Here is a 20,199-nt window from a genome sequence, read left to right on the forward strand (position 1 = left end):
TGCGCCTAGAAACGTACAATCGCATGCACATGTTTGTGCTCATTTATCAATGTGGGAACCCTCCGGTGGCTGAATCTCAGACAAGTGTGCAGGAATGCATGCTGACTCAGGGTCAGCCTTATCTGGCCTCGCATAATCTCCCTGCCATGTTTGGGTTCCCGGCACAAAATGCACATCTCCCAACGTACCAGCGCCACTCAGGTGAGCGTGCGCGTTTCAGGATGCCGTCGTGCTGGCGGCGCTCGTTGCTAATGAGAAACATGAAAGCAAATCTCCCAAAAACTGCAGACATTTTCTGGAGGCTCTGGCTACTCGCCAGCTCCCCGTGGCCAAGCGCGAGCGAGAGCGAGCGTATTGGCACGTAACCCAAATGCATAGTTGTCACAGTCAAGTTGATGCTTGTTACAATTGTCACACTTGGCATGAGCTTCAATGCATGGTCTGAAGTTATTAGTCTAGTAAAAAGGACGAACAACAGGCAGCACCTGACACTTTGGTACACTATGTTCCCAGGACGCACACATTTGTCCCTCCCCCAAAAACAATGCAAACAATTTGTTGCTAACCCCAATGAGGACAGATCATGCCGTGATGCGAGTCTAATTCTACCAAGTCTCATTACATGTGCCCTCTTCCAGGCGGCTGGCTTTGGAGCAGCTGCGCAACAATGCGCCCCATTGACTTGTGCAATTTGAACGTGTACTGTACAACATGTTACATAAGAAGCAATTGAGAACAGCATCCAGAAAGGCATCGACCCGTACCCGTCGCCCCTCAGCTCCTCGCTGGCACAATCGGGGCTTAGCTGGCATAGTTGAATGTGGCGATAACAATAATCCACTTCTGGATCGCAACAAGCAAACAAATTACTGAAGAGATTATGAGGAATTATTTGCGGTGTGGCCTCCCGGTACACCCGATATTACATCAGAAAATAGGACCAAAGTGTTTCTTTTAATACATTTAATAGTGCACTTTGATTAAACTGTACAGAAATAATATTAATAAAAAAGATAAAGCATTTTTTTTCCATTTCCGTAACAGAGCTTAACATTTACAATACAATACAACAAAATGATACAAAACAAATATTTGAGGTATAAATATATTTGTTTTAAATTAACGCTCATTGTCAGGTGTTATTAGGACGAGACACGGTTACATGGACGATATGGACAATGGCTTAAGTGAAGTATGCATAAAGCGGTGTTAACAAGTGAACAACTACACAGTGAGAAGCTTGTCTTCCTTCCTTTTTGTTGTAAAAGCACACTAACATGCAATCTGCCCTCATCTTTACAGTAAAACCTGTAAAATCTCCTCCTTTATAAAAGGACCTCTTTTTTTTTTGCGGTTTTCTTTTCGAAGTTGAACGTGGTGTGTTCTCACTTCAACGGCGTATTAGGGCCACGTATAAATATATATATATATTTTTTAGAGGGGGGTAATATTTAGAGCAAAAACACGCAAATTTGCGACATAAAGCGGCAAATTTGCGAGAAATAAACTTACAATAAATACACGTAGTGTAGCTATAGACTAACGTGATCATTTGTTGGGGGTTAATGCAACATTCTTTATAAAATGAATAGGCAGGATGAAGACGGATTTATTCTTCATTTAAACTTTACTCGTCATACACGCCAGCTAGAGCGGCAACACTTCCTGATCCCATATCAGCTGACTAACACGAACCAATCAGAAGCTAGCATACTTTAGGTAAGCGCAAGTGAATGACGGAGAGCAGCAGATTCGACACATCAACTTAGCTGCTTGTACAAAGAAAATGCCGAAATGTATGAATGTGTAAATAATAATTCTGTAAATATAAAAGTCCAGATAAATATACATTTTAATAAATGAACCTAAATGCTTGATCCTCAGGTTGTGGAACTTCGCAAAGCGAGGCGTTTTCGTCGCTGGCAGGACAGAACGCTTCAAAGTGCGAATGCTTAACACGAAATGGTTCATCTCTGCTAAAGCAATTACTATCTCCTTATTTGAAAACCCGACAGAAAAGTATTGGTTACAAACATCTGAGTATGCTACGTGTATTTTTCGTTTCTGAGTTTTGTTTCGTAAATTTGCCACTTGCCACTTTATAAACTCGCAAATTTACGAGTTTTTTGTTGGAATATCCCCCCCTCTAAGAGATATGTATATATTTAACGTGGCCCCAATATACCGTCGTACTCATGCACTGTGACAGTCAAAATTCTCGGAACATGTTTGCGGGCAAGTACAATTCAATTTGTGCTGTGGACAAGCCTTGGAAAGATAAATGGTGCTTTTTCTTGGATTTGGTCCGCTTGCGTCTATTGGTCTTCAACTCAAATCATCCCTCGTAATGGAAACGTTCAGGGAGGTATCATGGTGCTTTCCTGCTACTTTTGGTGAGCCAGCCACCGCTTCGTTTTCTCTCCATTCCACGTATCATCTCCTCCCGGGCTAGCACATTCACGTCTTTCTTCAGCCATGCACTCATCAATCCTCACGACATCATAAATATTGTATGCGCTTCCTCCCACGCGTTGTGACAGACGAAAAAAAGAGAGGACGGATGTAAGACAATACCGACAGCATTAATATTAAGCGTAAAAAAAGAGTAGTTAGTGTATGTACACTGGAGTATGATGGTCTTAACGACTGGTTGCTGAGTCACCTTTGCTTCTCAGAAGCAATTGCACTCTTTGGATAAAGCCTCACATCCCGCCTCGTCAATGTTCTTTGGCCCACATAAATACTTAGATGGCAGGACTAGAGGGCATTTTAAATGGCAACATCAATATGGTTACAAAAAAGAAAAGTCCTTCAAATCCAGGAGACAAAATTTGTCCTGTGTTTGTGACGAGATGGAGGATGGTCTTTCTTTTTCCTTTCAGTCTCATTTGTCCACGGGCAACGTGAAGGAGTCGCGAATCCGCGCCGCCTCGGCAGCACACAAGTGTCCGTGCAGTTTGTTGTACCACTCTGGGAAGCGACCCCTGTGGAAGCAGACAACACAGCGTGTCAAAAAAATCAAATCAAATAAAAAAACGTCAGTCATGCGTCATTCACAAAAGCCTTGCTCACACTAGTGTTAATTTTGTCAGACAATTTAAAATTTTGTCCGTTTTAGTTCAGCTTCAATCACACTTTAGATTTCACACTAGTCTTTTAGTCCAAGAAAACATAATTGTATTCGTCTACTTTTAGTCAACAAAAACTGTAGGCTAAATGTTTTAGTCTAGTTTTAATCAGGACAATCATTTTACCTCTGTATATTTTTTCCCCCCAGCAAATAATGTTGAACATTTCAGATCTAAAACTACTTTACATAAAATGTTCACATCGTTTTGATGACAAATAAATTCACACACAATTACAGTATATCATACATGCTATGGAGCTAGTAAGTTAGCTAGCATTAGCGGTCGGATTAACATTATTGATGGAACGTTAGTTGGATTAATGTTATGCTATAACTATAATGCATTTATATATTTACCTTTCACAGAATCCACCTACTGCCTGTCTCATGTGTTTGTGCATGTTGCACTCGCTGCAGATTTGAAAGGGGATGTGTCACTGTGTCACATTAACTTGAACCCCCCCCCCCCCCAAACAAATCTTGTTTTTCTGACTATTTTTGGGGGGAGCTTTGTTTTTTTTCATTTACTGTTTTTCTGAATATTTGTTTCTGTTTTACTGAATATTTTTTCTCTGTCAGAAAAATATTCAGAAAAACGGGTTGAAAAAAATAATTCCGAAAAACAGGAGGAAAATTACTCAGAAAAACAGGGGAGAAAATTATTTTAAAAAACAGTAGAAAAAAATTATTCAGAAAAACAACTGTTATTATATATAAATATTTTTTTTAAACGGAAAAAAAATACTCAAAAAATAGAGAAAAAATATTCAATAAAACAGAAAAAAATACTTTTAAAAAAGCCCCCCCCAAATTAGTCAGAAAAACAGAACTTTTTTTTCATGTGAATGCAATACGCTTCCGTTTATAATTTTCGCCTCGTCTTTGTTAAAGAACTAAAATGTCCATAGATTTTAGTCCAGTTTTTATTAAGGGAAGTACATTTTCGTCTCGTCTTTATTAGTCAATGAAAATATTGACAGATTTATCTAGTTATTGTTTTTTAATAAGGGTTTTAGTCTAATCTAGTCTAGTTTCAGTCCGGTGAAATGAGTTGGTGAAAATATTTTTTCGTTTTTGTAAATGAAATTTAACACTAGCTCACACTGGAGCTTCATCCAGTTCAGCTCAGCAAATCCCATCCAAATTTTCTAACTTTTATTTGCAAGTGGTCACAGAAGACTAGCCGCGTCAGACACTATAAATCTGCAGGCGTTGCCAAGGTAACGACGTAGTGGTCAGTAAGTATGCTGGAACACAGGAGCAGTGAAACTTCCAGTGGCGCGCCGTCAGTGCCTTCCTTTTTTTTGTTAGGAATCTGAACCAATCAGACTACAAGCCTTGGGTGACGTCAGCATTTTTCCGTCCTCTGATTCTGAAGTTTGTTTTGGTGCTTTCTTCAAATCCAAATACCAAAATCGAACACAACCTGTTGTGCTGGTAGACTTATAAAATGTCATTTCAATCATAAAACCTTTAGTCACTGTGCAGGTAATTTTTAAAAAGTAATATTTTAAGATGCACACTACATCCACACAGTCATGATTGTCTTGTAAAAAAATTATTTTGCTGGATTTCCCCATTTCATACTTTGTAAAAAAAGGATTTATGGCTGCCAGTGTGAGCAAGGCTTTAGACTAGTTTAACGTCCAAGTAAAAAAAATAAAAATCACTGACCTGCAGTCAATTCTGGAAATGTGCGTGAGTCGGGACTTGTTGGCTCCGCAAGGCTCGATAAAATAGCGTGAGAGGAGAACGTTGGCGCGGACGCCCACCACGGGCGCTGCGCCATGATCTACTGATGTAGACACCAGTGCACACGCCCCCTTTGGCAGGTCTGTCATCCATGTTCTAGAGTAAAAAAAAAAAAAGAAGTTAGACCACAAGAATGATGGCCCAAAGGAAGTCAAGATTGCGAGCTATTTACCTGAGCACCAGGTGGTCCCTCATGGGATGGGGGGCCATGGTGTTCCGCACGTACTGGTACACCTCGGTCCTCTCGTCCAAGCTTTCCACCACGCGACTCTCGTAAAGGTCCTCATCCCAGCGTGCCTGCTCCCTCAGAATCCGGGTCAGGACCTCTTCTGGAGCGGCAGGCACCTCCACGGTCGCCTTCCACAGCTTCAGTGGGAAGCCGTCATGTACCTGAAGGAAGTCACAGGAAGCATTTACTAACAAAGTCTGTTTGGAGTCCATTTTGGGGATCATTTTGTCCGTTACAATAGTATATCACTGGTGTTGGTGCCAAAAACTTGTACCTGCAAAATTGTCACTTTTTAGGAGACCCCAAAAACCACACACACAAAAAAAAAACAATCATGAAAGAGCGCAAGTCATTTTCAAACATTTTAGATTGGTCAATATATTCTAAAAATGACATTCAAAAATACTGATTTTTGAAAAATAAATAAATTGGCCAAATTTAGAAGCACTTGTGATGTTTTTGACTCCTCTAGATGGCACTCTTGGTTTAAAGAGGCAGTGGAAATTCAATCAATTTCCATTGCACTAGCACCATCTAGAGGAGTAAAAAAAATATAGCACAAATGCTTCACGAAGCTTCATTTTCTCCATCACTAATGTACAGTATATAGAAATACGTTAAACACACAAAATACTTGTCAGAAGGCCAATACCTACCTAGTTTCTATATTTTAAATTATTTGGATATTTTCTTATGTAATATTCAAATTGTGGTTCCCAGAACACACGCACGCACGCACACACACATTTGTTTTACTATCTTTGTGGGGCCATCTCATTGACATAATGCATTTCCTAGCCCCTTCCCCTAACCCCAACCATAACAAACGATTGCCTACCCTTATTCCTTACCCAAACCTCAACCATAACCCAATTCAAACTTAAACTGTAAAACCAAGTCTTGACCCTCAAAAAGAGGTCTAAACTTGTGGAGCCCAGCAAAATGGACGGGTGGGCCCCACAACTCTGTGAAATCTCAAAACGTTGGCCCGACTATATTTTTTCGATTGTCATCTTTATGAGTTTATTTAGTAGAAAGACTAGAAGGTCACTATTTGAGGAGTACATGATTCAGGAATGTAGTCCTAAATCTGCTTGTGGTGAAAAATGCTGTGATAAGAAAATGAATAATGGAAACATTGAAATGATTTGGTGATCTCTCAATAAAACTAAACATCTTAATATGAAAAACAGATCAATCTAATCAAGACTCCCACTCATCTGGGAAGACTCCCTGCAAGATGTTGGAGTGCAACTGTGAGATTTTTTTGGTCCATTCATCCACAACGTTTGTTGATGTTGGAGGAGCTGAGAGGAGGCCGCCGCTTCCCGAATGAATGTGTTCACCTCAAAATTAACTCTAGTCTGTTTTCTGTTTAGTGTCTTATGTGAACGCGGTGTCGCGGCTCATATGGACTTATTGAGTGATGCGCTGAGGCACAACGACCCGCTTGTGTTCCCGAGCGCCCTCCAGCCAAGTCAGCTGCTTCCTCCTTCCATCAGATGATAAAGACGGCACGTTGAATCCTGAAGCCTTGTGACTTTGAGATAACCTCTCTTGGAGAGACCTTACACACACTAAACATGGGAAATGTTGCCTTTGGGAGATTGCTGCGTGTGCGTGCGTGCGTGTGTGTGTGTGAGAGACGAGCTGATGTCATAGTGGGACGCGGTCCAGTGCTGGGGAGGGGAACGAGAAGCCAAGGGCCAGGCTAGTTTCACACGGATGCGTTGCTCAATACAGGAAAGTTGAATATACAAGATATTTTGAGTACAAGGACGGACGGGAAGGCAGGACAGGAAACAGAGACAGCGGAGAAGACGCTTTGGCGGCCTGTTTACACTCCGCTGACTGAACGCTGATTCCTTTTTAAAAGTTTGTGGCGGTTGGATCCAGCCACTGAAGGATAATACTTATTTATTATTATTATTATTATTTCTTTTTTTTTTCTTAAGAGCTCAGTATTGTCAATTCGAATAACCGATCATTATTGCTCTCTTTATTTTTAATTTTTTTTTAAAAATGTGTATGTTGGTGTGTGCATGTGTGCGTGCGTACTCATTAGTTCACCTAAAACCTATTAAAAATCCCATACCGTTCACCAAAACCGAATACTTCAGAATCCAGCTAGAGTCGTGAGGTTGTCAGGAGACCCGAGGAAGGATCAAAGTAAAGAAAGGAAAGTTACAGACATTACCAACTACCCACCGGGAAGGTGCATACTTATGAAGACATGAATTAAGAGTTTGAGGTGATGTATTACCTTGCGATAGGCCAGCTCAGCTTGCTCGGGGGTGGAGAAGCTGTCGTATCCTTTAAACTTGTCTTTGGCCTCCTTGAGGAGAGCGTCGAGGCCGTCGCGCAGGTACGACCGGTACCCTCCTCGGTCTGCGTCGCTACCTGACAGCTCCTCCAAGCGTCGTGGTAGAAGAGCCTGCTCCACGTAAGAGTTCCTACAGCGATTCATCTCTTCGGGGATCTGCAGGAAGACGGTTTAGTTTGAGTTGCATGTGGCCGTCACTGAGGTGCAGTTGGTCAGTGAGCAAGTTTTTGATTCTTCATTAGCTAATAGTTGGTTTGTATTGGGTTTTTTTGTAAACTTTTTTTTTTTAGATTTTCCCTCAAAAATACGTGCGTTGTTATTCGTTTTAGTATTATTGATATTGACTTGATATTCTTATCAAAGACAATATTTCCAATAAACCTCTTCTACTACATGTAATGTATTTTTCTGCATTTCAAATTCTGCTTCCACTGAAAAACAGCACCGACGTATTGTTTTCCTTCCCGAGAACGTGACTTAAACCAGAGCACTCACTGACTGATGAGTGTAAAGCAACACATCACGAGATGAGCTAGCAGTCAGTACAATTAATGGAGGATGTGTTATGACTTGGGTTACATAACCAAACATAGCACACGTGCGAATCTTGCCAAAGGGTAATACATTTTTTAAAACCATTGTTATTAGGGCTCAATATTTTTAGGGCCAATTTTACAAGCAGCAAATTGCTCAAAGTCTGGTAGATTACAAATGCCGGGCGTCCCAAGACAACAGCACTTTACTTTATGTCAGGGGAAATGGAATCAAGCATGGGGGAGGATGAAAACACGGCGTGTACGAAGGGTGGGATTCTTTGAACGTCTCACGATTCGGTTCAATTCCGATTTTTGGGCCTGCGATTCGATTCAGAATCGATTTTCGATTCAGACTGATTTGATTGACAATGATTTTTGCTTCAATCTATAGATGTGCAAGGAATTGTAATGATCTACTCCAGTCTGACTCGCTGATGCTAATTGGCGCGCTACTCACGGCACTTTTATCACTCAAATGAACGGCTCCACACTGCAAAAAAACAACTTTTATTGGAATAACTTGATCGGGACTTTTTCCTTCTATTCACACTGCCCCTCAGTGGCCAAATCGGGTACAACATGAACAGCACTCCAAATAAAGGCACACGCAGACAAAGGCAACACAGTATAAACTAATTTGAACAAAAATCGATTTTGGGACATTTCTGGTTTATCTTATTACTTTTTCAGTATTTTTTGGGGTTTAAATAACACTTTTTTTTTTTTTAAAGAATAGTTAATTTCATAACAAAGGGTTTGCAGAAATGGGAAACAAATTATTGTCAATGAAAGATTCCTTTTATGAGCCTTGACTGGAAAAGACAAATTCAATTAAAGGTCAATTATTGGCCCCGGTAACTGCGTTAGTGACTTTGGGATGGAAGGAAGCTCTCTCACAATCTGATCAAGCGCTCGCCGCTAATGACCCGCAGCATGTCTGCCATTCGGTGAGTGCTGTTGCATGTCAGCTGGCGGCGACTGCGCCAAGGTTTGGGATTGAAATTGGATTAGTAATTGTGTAGCAGGCTGATTATTTCCCGTTGATCCGCTGCAGCTCTCTCCTTGTGGAAACTCAACAACGCTTGCACAGATACTTCTGCTTATTGCTGGACTGCACGGTAGTGGGAAATATTTATTTCGCGTTACCATGGCAGCATTGACAGCATGGACTGGATCAAATGGTTATGCAACCAAATGTTTGTTGATGATTTATTCATTAATGGAAATAACATGTTATAATCACTTAAGTGTTGCATAAACATTGACATCAGCATGGATGAGATGAAAATGTTTATATAAGTCAAATTCAATAATTGTAAATATAAATAGAAAATATTCTGAATTGTCATAAAGTGCAATAAGCCAAGTCTTTCATAAAAGTAAGAAAATACTTTTAAATTCATGTGAATAATAAATTTCAGATACAAAAAAAAATCAGCCTCTAAAATTCTATTTTCTTGTTAATTTATGGGGAAAAAAAGATATTCAAATAATCGATTCATAATTTTATGAATGGATATCATGCTCAAAAAGGAAACCCGATTCTATATTGATTATTCGATTTTTTAAACCCAGCCCTACTCTATAGGCAATTATGAACCCTTTGTAGGGGACTGTGTCCATTACTTTTAAATCGAACGCTATACTTTTTGACATCTCAAGCACTATAACCGAGGCTAAATGGTGGACTAACACTGACCCGGAAGAGTTTTCTGCACTCCTGGATCATGTGCGCCAGGCCATGGGTCGCGGCCAGGTTCTCGTTCAGGTCCCTCTGGTCCGGCTTTCCCAGAGTCTGCTTCCTGTTCATCACCCTGAGGAAAGGGACAGCCAAGAGGAGGAAAAGTGTGAGAATTGGAAATAGCATTCATCATTGGGACAGAGGCCTAGAGTGGGGAAAAAAAGGTCTCACACACCTGCTGAACAAACTTTTTCTTAACTCATTCACTGCCATCGACGGTTATTTGACGTCAAAAATTCATGTGAACTATTTCTATTAGTTTAACATTTTTTTCCCCACTTTTGTTAACAAGAGTATGAAAACCTATAATTTTTTTTATTGTACATTTAGAACAGATATACAATTTGTGATTAATCGTGAGTTAACTGATGAAGTCATGCAATTAATTACGATTTTAATTGCCTAACGCTGCTCATTTTGAATTGTAATTAATCACTTGACTTCAATAGCTAACTCACGATTAATCATAAATTTTATATCTGTTCTAAATGTATAAAAAAATATACAGGTTTTCATACTCTTGTTAACACAAGTGGGAAAAAAATGTTAAACTAATAAAAATAGTTCAAATTAATTTTTGACGTCTATAACCGTACAATACAATTTTTTTTCTAGGTTTTCATATTCGTGTTAACAAAAGTGGATTTTTTTTTAACTAATAGAAATAGTTCAAATGAATTTTTGACGTCAATAGCCATCAATGGCAGTGAACGAGTTATTAATGAGATCAAGATATTTATTTAATATTTCCATCTGATCTCTCTCTCTCTCAAGCTGCACTCCCCTTTTGTTGCCCCTCCATTTACTCTACAGTATCCTGCTCTTTTGTTTTTTTAGTATGACTCTTTTCCTGTTTGTGCAAGGTATGGCCAAACCTATTATGTAAGCTGCCGCTAACTGTCAACGCCGGCCACTGATTAAAACAAAAATAAGTGATGATTGCATACAAACACACACGCACACACACCTTGGTGAGGAGCTCTCTTTGCGCCTCAGGGTGTTGAGATGGAATACAGACGGCGCCAGGCAGACAGCCAGGTTGGTGGGCGTCATCTGGTTCTCCCCGACGCTGGCCGTCACGTCGCTCAACAGGCAAAGCAGCGTCCGCAGCGCCTCGCGGTTCTCGTCGGGCAGCAGCAGCACAGCAGCGCGGGCCGCCTGGAGGCGGAGCTCTTTGGGCATGTCTGCATGGGAAGATGTCACCAAGAACATCTGTCAGCTTTCGTTATCTGCTTCTGGGAACACTTTGGGGAGGACGGAACATGTTCAAGTGGGATATGAGTGGTTATGTAAGAGTGCGTGTGTGCGTGTTCTGTACAGTATGGCTCCATGTTTTCTTCCACCTTCGGAAAACATGTCCAACATGATCGTAATGTAACAAGACTTGAAGTGAGTGGAAGGAGCCAATTGAAGCAATTCTGCGAAAGTGCACCTCATCCCGGCGGTATTTCCTGCACTCGCCTTGTTTGTTTGCTTTTTAAATGTTGAAGTTCTTGCCCCGCAAGTGTAAAAAAAAAGAAAAAGGAAACAAAAAAAAGGGCAACAATAACTCATCTGTAAGGACTTGGGGTTTTGGCTTCCAGACAACTGTTGAAGTGCCCTTGAGCAAGGCATCAGACCCCATCCCCCAGGTCAAGGTGGAGCAATTATATATATATATATATATATGGGGTGTGAATTGCCTAGTACCTGGCGATTCGATTCGTATCACGATTCATAGGTCACGGTTTGATTTGATACCGATTAATCCCGATACGAATCTATAAATTGATTATTGCGACTTTTTTTTTTAACTCAAATTTAGAAAATACTAATCAGTAAACTTGTACATGTGCACAGTAAGATTTGTATGAAAATGTATTTATTTATCTGAAAATTCAGGCTTATAAGTGAGCCACTGCATTTAACAAACAGGTTGCAGTCTGTTTCATGTTTGAACAGCACTGAAATGAAATATTAAAGCTTAATGTTCCATTAATATAACATTCTTCCGTGCTAAATGTGTGAATCCTAACCCTAAGTAAGACGTTTTGTTGAATATTCCCATAAAAAAAATTGATGTTTAAAAATCGATTCGGCCGCATATCGAATCGATTCGAGAATTGCGCGCTGTAATATCGCGATATATTACCGAATCGATTTTTTTTTGTGTGTGTTTCTGGAGAAGCAATTTTTTCTAACACCCCTAATATATATATATATATATATATATATATAAAATAAGGGGTGTCAAAATGAGTGAGTTATTTTGCCGTAATAAATCTAATAATAATGCATATATTTGTGGACACTAAGGTCAATTTTAAAAATGTGCAGAATTTCACAAGTTACTTCATGTTAAAGATTAGATAGCTCTTAATATGAAAAGAATAATGCGCTGAGCGGTCACCGTCTTACAAATGCAATTTTGCCATCTAGTGGCAGCAAAATGACCTTAATACAGATCAATATCACACTCTTCAATCAACTCAACATCTTTTAATTTTAACTCAATTTTATGAGTTCTGAAATTACTGTATCTATGACTTAAAAATGCAGCCATATTTCTATTAGTTTTTTCACTTTTGGAAACTTTTGATTGTACATTTTATTGTACATTTAGAACAGATATAACATTTGCGATTAATTCTGAGTTAACTATTGATGATTAATTGCGATAAAAAAATTTAATCGCCTGACACCCCTTAAAAAGTACATAAAAAATAATAATTAAAAGTCATACAAAAGTAAAGTAAGTCAACAGAATCATAATTAATCAAACAAAAGTGTGTATCTTACACTGATAGATCTGAAGGAAGGTCTCGGACAGCTTGCTGGTGAGCAGCGGTTCGGGCAAATCTCGGAAGTACTGTTTGAGCATGTCGGCGACATCGTAGGCCGACTGGCCCTCGTAGGTGACCCCGCCCCCGTCGGCCCCGCTGGTCTCATTCATCTGACGCAGAGCCTGGATACGTGACTTCACTCCAGACTTTCGGAAAAGACCAACCTGGACGCAGATTGGATACAGGAAGAGTTATGTCATGCAGTCGTATGGAATGTGCAACCAAGGTTTTGACGCCTAATCCGCATATTAGTCTTGATGTTGCGTATCAACAATAATCTGGGCACCAAAGAAAACTACATAAGGAATTGGCCCTCGGGGTGTTGTTCCTCTGTTGAATTATACAAATTCTTTCAAATCCCATAAATCTCAAGCTTACTGCCAACGTGGTTACATCACATCAAGTTGTGTCAACTATGTGAAGGAAGTCATCAGCAAAATTTAAGAATTGGCACAACATGTTTAGTACAAGCTTTTTTCAAAAGTAGTCTTTTAAAATGCACAAATGACCTTACTTCTTGTCACTGCTATGTGAAAAACACTTATGTCCATATTTTACAATTTTTACATGTTTACGTTTTTGGGATGTCTGCGTTCAGTTTCATCCCCAAAATGTAAAAAAAATGACAAAAAATGGACATAAGTGGCAGTGGCCTTTGTTTTGCTAATAAACACTGTTGGACTCTCATCCGCTATTTTTGAAGGTACACGTCCTAATCGTATTGTTTTTTTAATTAAACAGTCAGCGAGTGGTGATGTAACATTACTCTTGGCCTCTTTGCCTCAGCATGAGAATGGAAAGCATGAATGTCATTTTGAAACACACAAAGTAGCATATAAAAAAAAATGATCCAAAAAGTCTTTGTGTTATGTAACTTTTCTTCAAGTAGAAATTGAAGAATACATGAACCCATTCACTGCCATTGACGGTTGTAGACGTCAAAAATTTATTTGAACAATTTTTATTAGTTTAACATTTTTTTCCACCTTTGTTAACAAGAGTAGGAAAACTTTTTTTTATTGTTCATTTAGAACAGATATAAAATTTGTGATTAATTGTGAGTTAACTTGTGAAGTCATGCAATTAATTGCGATTAAAAAAATTGAATCGCCTGACGCTCCTAATTTTTAATAATCTTTTTTTTCTTTTTTAAAGGTGATTTTTATTTTTTATGTTACTTACCCGCATGACTTCAATAGTTAACTCACAATTAATCATACATTTTATATCAGTTCTAAATGTACAATAAAACAATTCTAAGTTTTCATACTCTTGTTAACAAAAGTGGAAAACAGGTTAATCTAATAAAAAAGGTTCAAATTAATTTTTGACGTCAATAGCCGTCAATGGCATTGAATGAGTTAATGAGGAATCTGCCAGCTGTGTGACATTACCTGGTCTAAGCACTGGTTTCGCAAGTAACGCATGGCTTGCTGGATGCCTTGAGGGAGAGGCTGACCAGTGCGCTGGACGATGACTTGCAGCGGAACCCCGAACACATTCCTGCCTTTGTAGTCACGCACCTTCATTCGCTTCATAAACTTTGGAACAGCCCTGCAACAACAGATCGACACGCATCAAAAAAACAACTCATCATCAATATTTTACTAAGACACTTTGACGGGCAAATGACTGCTCGTATGTTGACTAGTCAAGAGTAATGTGTAACTTCTGGTGTCAGTCTGCAATCGATCAAGTCACATTCTCTATCCCGGTTGCCCATCCGAAGAAAAAAAGAAAAGAAAAAAAACCTCTGCGCCAGCGACTGAAGACACTTCCAAAAAGCGCGTAAAGTATTTTATGTGCAAGTGCGGTGGCAAGTTGAGTGGCTGCAGAATCCTGTCTCCGGGTTTACGACCGGGGAGGATAAACAAGGCGAGTCGTGGCGGGATGTACCGTACTGTGACAGGACGACGATTCCATCGCTTCACACTATTTGTACCCGTTAATGTGTCTGTTGAAATGCATCATGGGAATGCACCAACAGATTTATGACTGCGCATTTTTTTCAGCAACGGCGTCAGAAGACAGCAACTCTCATGCATGATTTTCAACAAGCTCATCTTTGTCAGTGCCGACGTTCTGAAGCCTCAGACTTATTCTGAGAAGCGCATTTTCACAAATTATGATCCTGACTTGGAATTCTGAATATGTGGAGGGTTCCAGCTGCCAACAAGTGGCCTCTGTCTTTGAACAAAGCCCAGAAGTTCTATTCCTGTCCTCAAAAATGACCTCAAGCTGAGAAAAAATGGACACAGAAAAACACATAAATTATGACTCCATTTTCTTCACAACTTTTATGTATACCCTTTTTATTCAGACAACAATGTATAGTGTTGTTTAAAGAGCTATACTGGTATTTAATTGAAATCAAAATAGATTATTTTTGTGCATTTGCTGTACTTCATTTTGTTTTTTATCCTATAAATATATCAAGCATGTGCAATTTTGGTGTAAGTCACAAAATTGCAACTACATGCAGATGACTAGAAAAAATGGATGGCACGCTTAAAGCAATTGGACAACTGTGAGTGGAATAAAGGTGCTTGAGATGGAAAGGTGGAGGATAATTGTTGAGGACAGGGCTTTCCAGCCTCCAGCTCTGGTAACACCATGCGTGTGAACTGCAATGATTGCCCCTTCGAGTAAAAGACAATGTAAGCCCCTTCCCAGCAATTACAGGTCTGGGAAAAGAATGTGAAACCCAACCTCTGACGAGAGCCGTCACCACACTATACAATGACCTGCAGATGGAGGAAACTGAGACGGGGATGGGAGACGATAGCATTGATTGAGAGTCGGACTACAATTTTCGTTGCGTGCCTATGGAAGCGTGGAACTGTCAATGTTCAGTAAACATTTTTTGCCTGGCGAGTACATTTGAACATATTTGTGATTATGTTTGAATATACTCGCAAATACGTTTGAATGTAATTGTAGGGTAAATGTTACAGACATAGCATATTTTTCCATAATACCATTACCATGACTTGCGCATGCGCAAAAATGCCGTACCTAAATTGTGCTGTCCAGACATAATAAATCATAAAAGTTACAAAATACCCCAATGTTTTATTACTTATTTTGGTAAAAAAAAAAAAAATCTATGTTTTTAGCATTTAGCCTACAAACACGTTTGAACGTATTCATGAGTGTGTTCGAACGTATTTGCGAGTCTGTAAAAATGTATTTGCAAGTACGTTCGTACATATTTAAATACGTTCGAACATGCTCGCAAATACATCCAAACGTACTTGCCAGTCAAATATGTTTACTCCACATTAGCAGTTCCACAAATTCCGTATGCGCCTACATCACTTCAATAAACTGTGTGCTTCTCTTTGTATGCTGTCATTGAGTCAACTCACCAGCTGAATCCATGTTTGTTTGTTGGGGTGTGCCTCTCTAGCAGGGCGGTGAGCTGTAGCAGCGACAGCTTCTGAAGAAGATTCATCTGCAGTACAGACTGGCAGCTAATCTGGAGCTGGGCGGAGGCCAAACTGGGCCGATGGGAGTTATGGAAGCTCAACCAGCGGAGTTTCTGCGGCCTGGAGCACAGAGGGACAAAAAGAGTGGAAGGGCAGATGTTAGAAGGAAAAAAATGGCTTATTCTTTTGCATACACTCAAAGGCTATCATTTACGGCCTCACGTATATACACACATTGCTTGCAGTATTAGCAAGCAAGTGATCAGTCTGAAGGATTACAGGGATTTGTGTACACATCAATCAAGAGATTGTCGAAAAACCCGTGTCACCAAATGTAAGGCTGTCGGTGGATTCCTAGAAAAGCAGCAACGGTCCCCATGGAGACCAACCGGCATTCCAGAGAATTACATAAGGAGAGCAGTCGAAGCGTGTCTCCTGTTCATCCATTGCTGCTGTATAGTATGGGTACACTTTGTTTTTCCGTTGGACCCTGACTTCTTTTTCCATTCGCATATAAGGAAGCTAATGTTTGCCAGATGATTTACAGAATTGGAGGTCTGTAGAGAATCAAAAACCATGCTACATTTTTCACTATCATTAATACTGAATTATGAATAGTTTGTACAAACGTGACCATATATAGGTTTCCAAAAAAGAGATGCGAAATAGATAGTCAAAGTTCACTCAAACATGCCATGCATTTTAACTACTTGAACGTAGTCTATGCCTAATATGTTCTAAGCTCCGATTGGTTGTCACCTGAGACCTGAGGAACTATGATGTCAATTTCACTTGACAGCAAGTGGCAAAATGGCCGCCTTTTGATATTGTCAGGAATTATTATATTTTGGGTTGACTTCCAGTTTAAAAAATAAGTATGTACAGATATATATATATATATATATGCTCCCCCCTACACCGCTCGCAGTCGACTAAAGGAAGCAATCCGTGGTCTACCAGTCGTGGTAACAAAATTGTGCACTCCCCCACCCATTAGTCCCACAATGAAAACTGGACATTTTCATGGATTAATAATAATTTAAAAAAAACAGATGCCCGGAGGGACAGGATGTAAAAAAGTGGACATGTCTGGACAAAAAAGGACGTTTGGTCACCTTATTTCAAACTGTATATTAAATTGTCAATGGTAGGATACATTCTCGGTTGTTGACTGACCTGCTGGTTCTTGTTAGCGATGCCCCAACACCAGAGTCCCTCCTCTCCCTCATCCCTTCCTCGCCCTCCCCCAGAGGGTTTCCTGTGCTGTCTTGGTCACTTCCATTCTCAGTCTCTTCTAGACGGTTTTGCAGAGGGGAGGACGGGCACGGCGAGGCCGAGTCCAACGCTGAATCCGAGTCGCCTTCCTCCTCCTCTTCATCCTCCTCATCTTCCTCCTCACCGGCCGCCACAGCGTCGGACCAGGCGTTCACGAAGCGCTGCAGGCCGCTCACATGCTGGAGCACTTCCTCTAGTTTCCGTTCATCCCCCTCTGCAGCCTCGTCTCGCTCTACGTTCGGGACGTTGTCGTAAAAACTGAGGCGGCTGTCCACTGAGCCGGAAGAGACTCGACGCAGGCGTCTACTTTGCCGTCCTCTCAGGATCACCGGGTTGCCATTATCATTCCCATTGTTATTGTGTGAGCTCCCGTCTTGCAGAGCTTTGGGAAAAGTGCCTGGCTTGTGACCTTCTGGTAAATAGAAAAAGATCCTGCCTTCTTCTTCTTCTTCTCCTTCCTCAGCTTGTCTGCCATTCTCCTGAATTCTGTGGTTGTTTCTTCGGTTCTGCTCGTCAATACTAATATCACTATTTGCTTGGCACGGGATTGGTGGGGCCGATTTGGGCGTCGGCGTCGGTTGCCGATCGGATGCTTGCTGGAGGATGCTGAAGGGATCAAATCCCTCCAAGTACATCCCCCCTCTCTTACCGGAACCTGCTGCGGTGCTGTGGCTACGAGCGCGGGTCACTGGGCTCGGTGTGCTCACCGCACTGCCACTGCTGGCTTCTGATTGGCTGCTCCCAGTGCTTCCAGTGCTACCATTGCTCGTCTGAGTCGAGTAGGATACAGAACGATTCCTGTTCAGTGTCATAGTCTGAGTTGGATGGTGTTGGTGATTAAGGTTCTGGTTGAGGTCGAGACTCGGGATGTCCACACAGTTGAGTCTCCGCAACTTGTCATCATCAAGACCCTCTTTGATGACAGGTCCGCTGATCTCGATCTTCCCACCACTGATGCTCCCTTTCTTCTTTCTCTTGGAGGTGGTGCCACTGCGCAGACGTAGACTCTCCATCCTCTTGAGGAAACTCTTGGCTCGTGACCGTGTGCTTTTACCACTGTCGCCGCCGCGGTCTAGACTTCCTCCAAGTTCTCCCATTTTCAGATCGAAGGTAAACTGTGCGAGCTCCAAGGGCGATGGAGGCAGCCCGTCGGACAGAGAGTCCTCATTAGCGCACACTGACCCTCCTGTGCCTGATGACGAACACATGCTCGCTACAGAGCTCGCGCGCGTGGCTCCAACGGGAATGGCTTCGTTCGGTAAATGGAGGGCGGCGTCACAACTCTTCTCCTCTGCTCTTCCGCCACTACCACTGCTATGGATCGAGCCCACTTCCGGTTGCTCACTGAGATCGGTCAGCACACTCTCAGAACTGTTTCCCTCGCACAGGGCCAATTTGGTCTTTTTGGATACTTGGTCCTTTGCTGAAGGTGGTTGTGCGCCATCTGTGTACAATGACGAGAACACTTCCAGCTCCTCCATCCGTGACCAGCGCTTACTGTCTCTCTGAAAGGTCCAGCGGCCACTGATGGCACAGGGCTCATCCTCATCAGAGTCTTCACTCTGGATAAAACAGAGCAAGACGGTTAAAAGAGATTCTTCCAGACACTCATCAATACATTCAAGGCTTGTATCATTACATGAACGCGTATACATCTAAAGATGGCGAAATTCTCATGAATCTCAAGAAACCCAAGACTCTTCACAATCTGGCATCTTCTGCATAACTTTCAGGAATTTCATTCATGTCAACCAGAAAACATGTTTAAACACTTCCTGACTTTAAGTCAGAAAATAAAGGAGGCACATTTACCACACATGCATCTTCCCTAAATGCAAACCTCCCCCAGCTTGGTTAATATATCTGAGGCCCTGGAGGAATTTCGGCAAATTCCATTAAGACCCCCAATACAGCCAGACAGACTCAGGTCACTTCCCCCACAGCCGTTATCCAAGCTGCCGGTATTTTGGCTGTGTCAGACAACCTCACTGATATGACTTTTGTCATTCTACACTTACAGCCTGTTCTCTCAGATTCCACAGGCGACCTCACCTCAACTAAATAAGACAGTAAAACCCAGTTGACCTTTAATCTTTTATGACCACAACACCTTTGAAAAGATACAATGCTTGTAAATGAGCAGTTAAGATCCTGATGCAAAGATTAAGTCTTCCATATTCCTATAGCTAATTTTGATTAAAAGTTTTGTTCAGAGTAAAACACATTTTTAATCAGACTTCTAATCAGCATTAATGATTTAATGGGTTGTTTTGGGTATGTTTTAACACATTCCATAGTGGCTTGTTTCTGATGTTATGTTGGTTGGAATGTGAGATAACTATAGACTGCAGCTGATAGGCCAAACACACCCTCAAACATTTGTCAACATTCTGAAGATATCTTATCATCAATCCATCAAAGCATTCTGCGAGCATCACTGTGCAAAATGAAACGATTATTACCCCGGCTAAAAAACTCATCCCGCCCCCCTCCCGGGCTTACGGCTGTGGTGTCCTAGAGCAAGACACCGATAACCCAAACGAGTCCCTGGGCGCTTGTTATTCCGTGTCCGCCACTGTGATGGGTCAAATTTCATCTATGTTAGTACACGTGACAACTAAAGATGATTTTAGTTTATTAACACAACACAGAAGGCGTAGACAAGAATTTAAGAGAGCCATGGGGGGGGATCAATGCATTCCTACGCTGTATAAGGAGCTGGTTGTCATCCCACTTGGAAGCCAAATGACCTCTTTGACTGGCCAACTCCGAAATGAAAGGTGACACACCGAGGGTCATCCCAATGAATAGCACCACACACGGGACAAGGGTGTTACTGTGTAGCACTTAAGACTATTAGGGAATTAAGGTTGATTTGCTTGAAAGACAGCAATTTTTGTCTCAAAGTGGCCATCTATGTCAGGTGCTACACAAAACACACAAAGAAGACAGAAAGAACCTTG

General features: G+C 41.1%; 1 protein-coding gene across 1 annotated transcript in view; it reads right to left on the bottom strand.

The window, feature by feature from the left end:
• Positions 1-948: 948 nt before the first annotated feature.
• The window catches only part of dlc1 (DLC1 Rho GTPase activating protein), an 85,466-nt gene continuing 66,215 nt past the window's right edge, over positions 949-20,199 (bottom strand). Inside the window, exons 9-18 of the mRNA XM_086082379.1 lie at positions 17,138-18,798; positions 15,902-16,081; positions 13,928-14,087; positions 12,490-12,697; positions 10,679-10,895; positions 9,670-9,784; positions 7,375-7,590; positions 5,055-5,272; positions 4,805-4,978; positions 949-2,984 (exon numbers count right to left, since the gene is read on the bottom strand). Coding sequence (XP_085938505.1) covers positions 2,885-2,984; positions 4,805-4,978; positions 5,055-5,272; positions 7,375-7,590; positions 9,670-9,784; positions 10,679-10,895; positions 12,490-12,697; positions 13,928-14,087; positions 15,902-16,081; positions 17,138-18,798 — 3,249 coding nt within the window. The 3' untranslated portion in view covers positions 949-2,884. The remainder of the gene's footprint in view (positions 2,985-4,804; positions 4,979-5,054; positions 5,273-7,374; positions 7,591-9,669; positions 9,785-10,678; positions 10,896-12,489; positions 12,698-13,927; positions 14,088-15,901; positions 16,082-17,137; positions 18,799-20,199) is intronic.

This window comes from Leptonotus elevatus, chromosome 8 (assembly GCF_054856555.1).
Source record: "Leptonotus elevatus isolate MCC_2025b chromosome 8, RoL_Lele_1.0, whole genome shotgun sequence".
NCBI classification, from domain to species: Eukaryota; Metazoa; Chordata; class Actinopteri; order Syngnathiformes; family Syngnathidae; genus Leptonotus; species Leptonotus elevatus.